A 10,507-nucleotide genomic window follows, 5' to 3' on the forward strand; every position below is an offset into this window, starting at 1 on the left:
GGCGGGAGCCGGAGCCGGAGCCGAGCTCGGCGCCTCACCTGACCCCCCTCCTCCCGGCGGGATTTTCACTAAAAAAAACCGCCTATTGCTCTGTGCGCTCTTTCCACTGACAGAATTTTTCCTAATTAGGGCGTTTGTTTGCTCCATAATTAAAAAAAAAAAAATCATGGGGGTTTTTGGTTGGGGTTTTGAGGGTGGGCTGGTTGTTGGGTTTTTTTGGTGGGTTGTTTTTTTTTTAAGTATTGTTATGTAGATGAGTATAATTGCATTCCTAGTAGATGCTCACATGCCTCCTGCTGCGACAGAAGGCAAAAGTTCAGCAGCCAGGTAGGGACCGAGTGCCCTGGGCAGGGTTTTATTTCCGACATTAGTGGGTAGATGAAGTTAAAAAAAAAAAAAAAAAAAAAAAAAAAAAAAACAGGTGCCGACCGACCACGGGCTCCGGTCTGAGTCGCCAGCCTCCTAAAAATCCTGGCTTTAAAACAGCCCAACTTGGGCAATCTCATTGTGCGAAAGGGAAACCAGATGTTGGGAGAGAAATAACATAAACCAGATCTCTTAAAGGAGAATAAATCGCCTCTGATTCTTAAAACGTGTTCTGTAGGGTATAACCGGCACACCGGGTATCTGAAGTTAAATATTGGGTCTGGGCTTGAGTGATGACTCCTAACCCAACACTCCTGTGGGTGCCAAGTACTGAATTGCTATCGAGAGCCACTGAAGTTATCAGTGGAGCGTTGAGGCCGGATTTCTCCCTTGGTCGTGAACAGCCTGTTGAATTTGAGAAAGGCGAGGGTGATAATCTGTGTACCGACATGTCAAACCGGAGGCTGGTTGTTCAGTTTGGGTGCAGACAACTTTTTTTTCGAACAGAGCTGGAGATTCAGCGAGCTCCTTGCACATGAATCTTAAGATAGTCAGGTGGCGATGATTTCTGGCAGGAATTATTTGAGCTGGTGACTAAAACCCTTTGTGCATATTTGGCTTAATAGGAAAAGTTTTGCTGTGCGTGGTTTGTAGATTTGTCACCGTGTTTGTATGCATTGGGCTGGGACGGGCACGTAGGACATTGCACTCTAGTAAGTGATCCTTGTAAAAACCACTAATTATTACCTAGCACAGGGGGGAAAGGTTGTAGGTGTGTGTGCTTCTAGAGGAAAGCGATCGTTGCTCAAAAGTAGAGCCTGGTTTTCTTTCGAGCAGCAAGGTGCAATCTTTTCACGCTGTGAAGAGTTAACCTGCACTTAGAAGCATTTGAAGAAATTGCACTTGCCTGCCAGCTGTGGCACCGAGGCACAGACTTGGCTTTTGTGTGTGCGTTTATGATGTATTTATATTCACTTTTAATAAAGGGTCCCCTGGAAAAAAAAAATTCTGAATAGAAGCAGAAGTGCTGTTGAACTCGCTGGGGTTTTAATTATCTGTCGATGCTGTAATGCTTAACACCACTGGCTTGTTACAGAAACTTTACAGACTTCATTCTAATCTGGGCTTCTGTAAGTAATACAGCGTGGAGACAGGCTAATCATTGTTTGCAAGTACAGAACTAAAAAAAAAAATACTGAGCCAAAGTTATCCATAGTATGAGCTGCACCGAGTCTCAGCTTACACCGCGGCTGAGTCTGACTGTAAGTGGAGTACATGACCCCAAGCTGAAACACAGATCTCAGAGAAGGTGAGGTTTCAGAGGAGAGGGATTTTTTTCCCCCCTCCCTGCCTTGGATCAAACGATATAGTTGGAAGCAGAAGAAGAAGAAACAGATGCGGTTTTTTGGCAGTTGAGCCATTCATGTCTGAGAGCACTCGCAGGACAGAAAGTGGGATTTGTTTCTCTTTAAGAGAGGGGAAATGGCCTTTTGCTAAACTGAATTTATAGCACACAGAAGTTTTTCTGTTGGCCAAACACCCCAGGGAAGCACATCACATGTACAGAAAACGCTCTGGTCATGCCGACCTGCGCGAAATTCCTCCCTCCTCAGAGCAGAGGAGGGTTCCTCGGGAGCCACACTCCCACTTGTTCAAGGGAGCAGTGCTTCTCACTTCAAGCCTGTCTTTGCATGTCTCGGTACCTATCAACCGTTCTGAAAAGTGGTGATTTATAATCCCAGGGAGCCCCTTTGTACCGCCTGTTCCAAACAGAGAGGCAGGGAAGCCTTCTGCCAGACCTTGTGCATATGCATGTGTCGCTTCAGCCTAGCACAGATGTGCTGGGGAGGCATTCACACATGTCCCTTGGCGCAGATAGTGTGTCATTGTACCTCATATCTGGAAAGGCTGCGGACCTGACCCTTGAACAGCGAGCTGTGAAAGACTGTACAAGCATCCTAAAGTACTGAGGCTTCTTGCTATTAATTTTCACTGTCACGTTTTTCTTTTGCATGCTATTTATATCGCTGGCCTTGACAGAGCTGTGTGTGGCTTATGTCTGTATATTTTCTGCTTACATTCCTGCAGTTTCTTAAGCTTCTCTTGGCTAGCATCCCTTTATTCTAGTACACTGATCTGTGGTTTTTTAGAAGTAAATTACCTATCCTTTTCCTCCAGTCAGAAACGTCTGTAATTAATTAAAGTTTCGTTGTTTTCTTTTGTGCCCAGCCTAACTTTCCAGCCTTCTGCATAATCTTTTTCCTGACTGACTTTGTCCTGAGTGCAGCGGCTCACAGTTGGCAAAGGAAAGAAGTGACTGTGGTGTTCCCGGTGCTGTACCTAAACCCCGCTGAGGGTCAGGGTCCCGGGGTTGAGGGCCCTCTCTTATAGCTTTTCCCCATTTCTATAGTACCCTCATAGTTCTGAGATTACCCAAACGTTTCAAGTGCAGCTTTGAACGCGCTTTGTGCTGTGCCAAGAGGTCTTTCTGCTCTGCATCAGTCATAAATTGTTTCTTTTCATGTTTCCCCCCTGCAACTTTGAAGGCTTAATTCAGTGTGAGCTAACCTCCTCTGTTGCTTAACACTGCGTGTAGGCAGACAGACGGGCCGCTCCTCGGGTCATGTTGCTGAAATCAGATCTTACATACGTAGCTTTTATGCTTCCTCAGTCTCATGACTGGAATCCAGCTCTGTGTGTTCCTATTCCCCTTTTTTGTTCTCAGCATTTGTCACTTCGGTGGCTACACAGAAGCAAAGGGTTCGGGCACCCTATCTTGCAATCTCAGACTGGAAATAGAGACAGCGGAGAGCTTGTCCTAAGCAGTCTTCTCAGTCTTTGCCTTTTAAAACATAAAAGGAGGGACTCAACTGTAATTAACAAAAAATGCCTAATAAAGCTTTGGTAAAATTTCTGCTGAGATGAACCCAAAAAAGGGGCTGCTTCCATCGACTCATCTGAACTTCATGCTAAGAAACTTCCTTGTGATGATGACTCACATCCAACTGTCTGCCAGATGTTTAAGAGCATCAGGGCACCTTATCTAACCTTTCTCCTAGCCTTAAGCTCCGAGTCCATCTCTTCCTGGCATCCCATTGTACATGCCTTTCCTGTACAGTCCTTACAACACAATATTTTGATGTAAAATGTGTAGGGTTGCCAGCATGATTTTAAAAACTGGTCTGAGCTTAAGCAGCAGGAGGTTTCCATGGGGCGTTTCCTCTTTCTTGGCAGCATTTCGGTCAGGACAGAATTGAAAACGCTCTGGGCTCCCAGCAGGGATTAGTGGTGTAGAAAAGCAGAAGCTCTATCTTTCAAATCTAAACAACGTATAAGAAAAATTATGATGACTTGCAGGGGGTGAGGAGGAGAAGAAGTGGGAGGAAGCTTTGTAAACTGAAGGCTTTAAACTTTATCTGCTCTGTGTGTGCGTGTCCCTCACAGGAATGTTCAGCATGTGGTCATTTGCTATTTGTTAGAGTAGCTGCTGAGGCTGTCCTGGGCTCCGACTGCTACTTTTCTCTCCAAAATAAAATTAAAATGGAAAAACACATTCTTTGTAGAAAGGGAAACATGATAAAAGGGCGAAGCAGATCACAGCTCCATCTTTAGATGCCAGTCATTTGCCTTGCGGAGGAGAACGCTTCGGTCTATTTATGTTCAAACCATAACGGTCCCTCTTCGAGCCCTATTTTGAATTCTGACTGACGTGTGTGTTATCTTGGCTCTTTTACACTGGGCAAACTCTCTGCAGTTTAATTGCAGCCTTAAAGTTCAGACAAATATTTACAGCCTCTGCTTTACTTTTAAGATGAATGGCTACTTCAAAACACTCTCTTTGCTGTGTTTCCCACTCCTTAAGTGGGTTCATGCTTTTTAAACCTGCCTGGGCAGTTTGAGAAACAAAGTGGGAGTCGCAGCCAGTACAATTTGTTCTCTGCTTTATTTACAGGAGCCAAGCAATAAGCGGGTTCGGCCTTTAGCACGGGTCACATCCCTGGCAAACTTGATCTCTCCTGTAAGAAATGGTGCAGTTCGGCGCTTTGGGCAGACAATACAGGTAAAAAGCAGAGCCTTCTAATCCTACAAGTCTAGAGACATGGGGAAGGTACTGGCTGCGTGGGGGTAAAACAGCCACTGGGATTTCAAGGCATCTCTTGAAAATCTCCTACATGATTCATGCAAGGATAGAAGGTTTGCTTGGGACTTGGGGATGAAGAAGGGTTCAGGAGTTCAGAGGTAGCTTGCTAGATAACCAGGCTATTGAGGGTTTAAGCAGTTAAAAAAATAAATAAATAAATAAATAAATAAACTGATTCATAGGGAGAATTAGTTGATAAACTGTTCCAGTACTTGAGATAACATGTATTGGAGCATGTGCTTAAATGTGAACTGACTGTTCAGTGATCTTTCAGTAGTGTTAGAGAGGTGTTGTCTAAGGAACGCTATACCCCACACATGCAGATAAGAGTGCTTCCATGTCTGGGTTTTAGCAACATTGCAAATCACAAGAACAAAGTTCAAGTGACTCCTGATTAGCCCCGTTATAGGTAGAATTATGATCCTAGTTTGTTTACTTCCTCATACCTTGAAAATAGACCCAAGCTTTACCTTCCTGTCCTCCTCCCAAGTGCTGTTGCTGGATCAGTGGACGGAGAGGTGCATGGAAAAGCTTGCCAGTCTCTGGGCTGTCAGGGCTTTCTCGGCAGCTTGATTAAAGTGTTCCCTTTATCTGAGGAAAAGTGTCTGGGTGTGTTTTCCTGCCTTGTACAACAGAGAAGGATGAAGGATTGGGAGGGGTATGGCTAATACTGTAATACATCTGTACTTCTGAAATGTTGGCTCTACATGTTTTTGTTTAATTTTTATTTTTTTTTTTAATCCCTATAGTCATTTGCCCTTCGCAGTGACAGCAAGTCTCCTGGCTGTGCCCAGAAATCATGTAGCAGATCTGCTGCTCCTACTCCTCCTAAAAGAAGAAACAGCGTACTTTGGTCTGAGATGTTAGATGTCAACATGAAAGAATCCCTGAGCACCAAAGAAATTAAGCGCCAGGAGGTAGGCTGCCTGTTAACCAGCAGGGCTAGGAAAGACAACCGAGGCCTTAGCTTGGGCTGTTTCCTTGGCGGGGAAAGGAGTAATGAGCATCTGTGGGTGACTTTATCTTCCTGTGCACCTTCGTTTCTAAACCGCTAGATTTATCTCTTCATTAGGCATGGGAAAAGGTAGGCTTCTCTCTCTTGAGTCACTAGGGAGTTTGTCTCCCCAGTTTGACCCTTTAGAGATGCCAAACTCTTTCCATGGGGGTGCTAAACATTTCTGAAATTCGAGACCCAGCCATACTGGTTGCTTTGCAGCAGACCCAAAGTCGGGTTCCTTGTAAAGCCAGCTGTCTTTCTCTTAAAGCTCTTGACAATTGGTTGAAAGCCAAATAGCAAGGTCTTGGCTTGCCTTTTTCCTGTAGTTCTTAGACAAATCTTCTAATGACAACACAGAAGCTGACTAAAGACGTCTGGGATTTGACCTCTGTGGTTTTCTGGGTTTTGTTTTTTTCGTCCTTGCCTGTGTAAAAGCAGTGATTTAAAAGGCGCTAATATTTAATTTGGCTTGTGCGTGAGCGTCAGAGCTTTCACACAGTTGTATGTCATGTTGCTTTCTCAGAGCTGGGAAAGCCGGCAGATTTACTTGAGGTTGTCGTGCCCAGGTGGCATACAGTGATTCAGATGGCAAAACCATTCAAGCTGCAGAGACAGGATGTACATTATGTGAGCTGAAAGGCTCTTTTAGAGGAAGTCTGGGATTAAAATTGACTCTGGATGCTTTATCCCCTTCCTCACAGGCAATATATGAAATGTCCAGGGGAGAGCAGGACCTAATCGAAGACCTGAAGCTTGCCAGAAAGGTGAGTGGGTTTTTTTCCTGCAGTCAGTAATCATATTACGGATAATATTGAAGTTTCTTTGCACCTGCGGTCGTTACGTATCAGCTTTATGAGGCCCAGAATCGGCAGCTGGCCTGGAAAGCTGATGTGAGTGGTCCTACAGTGCTGGTTTGAGTGCAACAAATGCAGCCAAAAAAGGGATTGCGCTTTGCAGTCCTACAGAGCTAGTTGGGGAATCCCTCTCCCAGGTGAGAACAGTTCAGACAGTGAAGTCCCTTTCATTTGAAGGCCTCTGTATGATACGTTCATACAGAGATGACTCTTTTAGCATTCAAAGCAGTGTTACTGTTTCTGTTGGCTTCACTTTCCTGCATGTGATGCATCCCCTCATATTCAAATTGTCAGCTTTTGGGCTTGGGAGATTTGAATATATTTTAATAGTGACGTTCTTTGACAGGCCTATCATGATCCTATGCTGAAACTCTCTATCATGTCTGAGGAGGAACTCAACCACATATTTGGGGACTTGGATTCTTATATTCCTCTGCATGAAGGTAAGAGCAACTGGATCATTTTCACATAATGTGCTGACTGGAGGAGCTCTATGCTTTCTCATGATTGAACAGTTTACTGGGGCATTGTTGCAATTCCTATTTTTGTGTTTCAATTGCAGACTTGTTGGCAAGTTTAGGAGAAGCAAAAAAACCAGATGGAACAGTGGAGCAGATTGGGCCCATTCTTGTGAAGTGGGTGAGTATGTAACGTAGAGATAGCAGGCTAACAATGCGCTTAAAGAACATTTAAAGCTAGAAGCCGAAAAGCTGTGGGCTTTTGTGGCCTTGAGCGAAAGATTGAAACGGAAATCCTGGCTACGCTGAAAACAATGGGAGTCTGTCAGCCGTAATGGGCCATGGTTTCACCCTGGAGACTTACACTAGTCTGACTGCAATTACTTGCTGATTTATGTTTGAAATGGCTATATCTTCTGGACTGTTTGTCACTGATGTGATTTCAATAGTGTTATCGCTGTTAATCTCAAACATTTGAACTTCAAAGGCATTGCACGAAGGATGCCCTTGTTCTCCTCACAAAAGACTAGCTACATATACAAGATAGTCTGATAGCTTTTTTTATTGGGCAAAGTATGGCAGTGAGGGAAGTAGAACTCCCTGAGTTTGACACGTTAATGTGGTTTGCTCTTCCTACTCGGAATTTGAGTCCTGAATATTGTTCTGTTCCCCTGCAGTTACCACGACTCCATGCCTACAAAGGTTACTGTAGCAATCAGCTGGCGGCCAAAGCACTTCTGGATCAGAAGAAGCAGGACCGGAGAGTGCAGGACTTCCTTCAGCGCTGCCTTGAGTCTCCTTTCAGCCGCAAGCTAGACCTTTGGAGCTTCTTGGACATTCCTCGAAGTCGGCTGGTCAAATACCCGCTGCTCCTAAAAGAGATCCTGAGGCACACTCCCAAAGACCATCCTGATATCCAGATTTTGGAAGAAGCCGTAAGTAATAGTGGTTTTGTGATCATTGTTCTGGCATAAGCATGTCATTCTGGAGCTCCAGAAAGTTGTCTTAAACCCTCAACAATTTCCTGGGGTGGTTTTCTTGGTGGACACAAATCTGTGACTGTAACCCTTTGTGAAAGCAAATGAGAGATCAGCCCACATGGGTTCCATCATCTGGTGTTCTGAAGTAACGCTGTAAGGGAAGTTATACAAGCAGAGGTTGCTATTTAGTAATTTGCAAATGTTTTGTTTTATAGATAACTATAATCCAAGGAGTCCTCTCTGACATCAACCTGAAGAAGGGGGAGTCTGAGTGCCAGTATTACATTGACAAGCTGGAGTACCTGGATGAGAAGCAGAAGGACCCGAGGATTGAAGGCAGCAAAGCTTTACTGTGCCATGGCGAGCTGAAGAATAAAAACGGACATGTAAGTCCCTCATGTTCAGGGTAATTAATTCTCAAGTTTGAAAACCTTCCCTCAGAGGCAGTCGAAACCCTTTGTCTGTCGTAGCAGGACCAGGAGCCTTTCCATCCTTAGGGTTAGTTTAGACAATTAGCTAAAAAGCAGAAGAGAAGGCACCTGATGGCAGTCTGCGTTGCAGGGTGTAAGGGAAAGTTTCCTGCTGACAGCTTTACAATTGGCCTTCAAAAGCTGGAAAATAATTAGCGCAGAATTACCATAGAAAGTGTGCTCTCTGCCCAAGCACTCCATCAAAAGGGATTTCCTGCCGGCTGTTTACTTTCAGGTGCTCTGACATTCCCCATTATGAGCGTTGGCGCACGGCTCTTCCAAACAAAAGTGTTCCTGCGAAAGCCTGTTTGCCTTTGAGCTCAGCTGCCAGAAGTTAGTCTCCCACTGCAGCAGTGTGGGAAGACCCTGCTCTACTCAAGGGTTTACTGCCTTTTGTTCTGGCTTGCAGGAGTAACCTCGTTTTTAAACATCAAATCTATTTCTGGTTTCTTTATTTTGTTTTTGGTTGGCTGAGGGTTTTTTTTGTTTAGTTCGGCCTTTACACTTCTGCATACAAAAAGGATTTTTTTTATTGCCAGGAAAGATACTGCTTCTAATCATCCTGTTCTTGCCACCTGTAAATCGTAATTCACTTTTTAAGGGTCATTAAAACAATAAACCTGTTGATGTAAGCGTGGTCTGTGCCACCACTGCCAGGGCCCTACGTTGCTGTAACAGGAAACTGTCGGAAAGTTAATGTGAGCGAAACTTCAGATAACGTGGCCTTGAATCCCAGAGGATGTGTAACCGCTTTGAATGTGGAGTACATATTTGCTCATATTCAAACGTGTTTTCCCTTTCAGAAACTCTACGTCTTCCTCTTCCAAGACATCCTGGTTTTGACCCGGCCCGTCACTCGCAACGAGCGTCAGGCCTACCAAGTGTACAGGCAGCCGATCCCCATCCAGGAGCTGCTCCTCGAAGACCTGCAAGACGGCGATGTGAAAATGGGAGGATCCTTCCGAGGAGCTTTTGGCAATTCCGATAAAGGTACGGACCAAACCAGCTCATCTGCGTGGGAATCTGTTGGTGAGGAGAGATGACACCTGGGCATAGATACATGAGGTTCCTTTAGCACAGCAGACACATGATCTGTGTTAACATCCACCTTTAGACTGTCACTGCTGGGCTTTGCAGTTTTATATTTGGTGGCCATGAACTTTGCAGTTGGTGCTCAGATGAGAAAAAAAATAAATCTATTTCAACGTGTCTGTGCTGGGCTGGGGCGTTTGGTTTGGGGTTTTTTGGTGTGGTTTTGAAGGCTTTTCGTTAAGCAGAGCAGGGCAGTCCAGGTCGCTTGTCTAGCAATGGAATCTCTAAATATTGAGCTAGGAACTGATCTGCTTTTTCCTGTGTTTATCTTCAGCTAAAAATATCTTCCGAGTTCGTTTCCAAGATCCCTCCCCGGGCCAGTCCCACACGCTGCAGGCCAACGATGTCTTCCACAAGCAACAGTGGGTTAATTGTATCCGAACCGCCATCGCTCCCTTCCAGCGGACTGCTGCCGTAGCAGAGCTGAAGGAGCTGCCGGAGCTGAGCGAAGAGGCGGAGGAGAACAACCCCTCTGCTCCCAACATCAAAGCCCAGAAGAGGCAGTCTGCCATGTCTGGCATAACCGAGATGGAGTTAGATGAAAGCGCATCTGAGTGCGGCTCCATCCTGGACTCAGAGGAAGCCAAGGGCGCGAAAACACACCGAACGCCGTCTGGGCACAGGAAAACGAGGGAAAAGCAGCTAAGTGGCAAGCGGAAAGAAACGCTGGTGTAAAAAGGAGCCCAGTGATGTCCTGGTGCAAAACTGTTTATTTATAAATAATGTGTACATTTTTCTTGTAATGTGAGCATGATTGGGTAAACTCTACTGAACAGAATATTGTTTTGGTTTTTTATGTTGCAATGGCAGCTACTGGTATACAGTTAACGCTGTTGAGCTGGAGTCTGTTTTTACAAACGTGGCCATTTTCAACCTGGTTTTTAGTGCTGTGAGTGAGCGATTCGGAAGCCCTCGTGCTTTTGAGTGCTTGTGACGGGTTTCAAGAGCATGTGTTGGTTTCTGAAAGATTTCCATACACGGTGTTTGAGGCTGGAAAACAGTAAAGCTTAAAGCGGAAGTTTGGGCCGTCACCGCGAGCCTGGCAGCACCTCCCTTGGCAGGGGGTTTGGATCAGCACCGTGAGACTCGGAACCTGAATTCACATTTTCTTCTTCTTTTGTAGAGCACGGTGAATGGTTACCATAATCC

General features: G+C 45.1%; 1 protein-coding gene across 1 annotated transcript in view; it reads left to right on the forward strand.

The window, feature by feature from the left end:
- The window catches only part of NET1 (neuroepithelial cell transforming 1), a 31,226-nt gene extending 20,719 nt beyond the window's left edge, over positions 1–10,507 (forward strand). The window contains exons 6-14 of the mRNA XM_009883024.1: positions 4,319–4,426; positions 5,257–5,424; positions 6,206–6,268; positions 6,705–6,801; positions 6,921–6,997; positions 7,494–7,751; positions 8,012–8,182; positions 9,070–9,256; positions 9,633–10,507. Coding sequence (XP_009881326.1) covers positions 4,319–4,426; positions 5,257–5,424; positions 6,206–6,268; positions 6,705–6,801; positions 6,921–6,997; positions 7,494–7,751; positions 8,012–8,182; positions 9,070–9,256; positions 9,633–10,033 — 1,530 coding nt within the window. The 3' untranslated portion in view covers positions 10,034–10,507. The remainder of the gene's footprint in view (positions 1–4,318; positions 4,427–5,256; positions 5,425–6,205; positions 6,269–6,704; positions 6,802–6,920; positions 6,998–7,493; positions 7,752–8,011; positions 8,183–9,069; positions 9,257–9,632) is intronic.

This window comes from Charadrius vociferus, unplaced genomic scaffold, assembly GCF_000708025.1.
Source record: "Charadrius vociferus isolate BGI_N301 unplaced genomic scaffold, ASM70802v2 scaffold32, whole genome shotgun sequence".
Taxonomy (NCBI): domain Eukaryota; kingdom Metazoa; phylum Chordata; class Aves; order Charadriiformes; family Charadriidae; genus Charadrius; species Charadrius vociferus.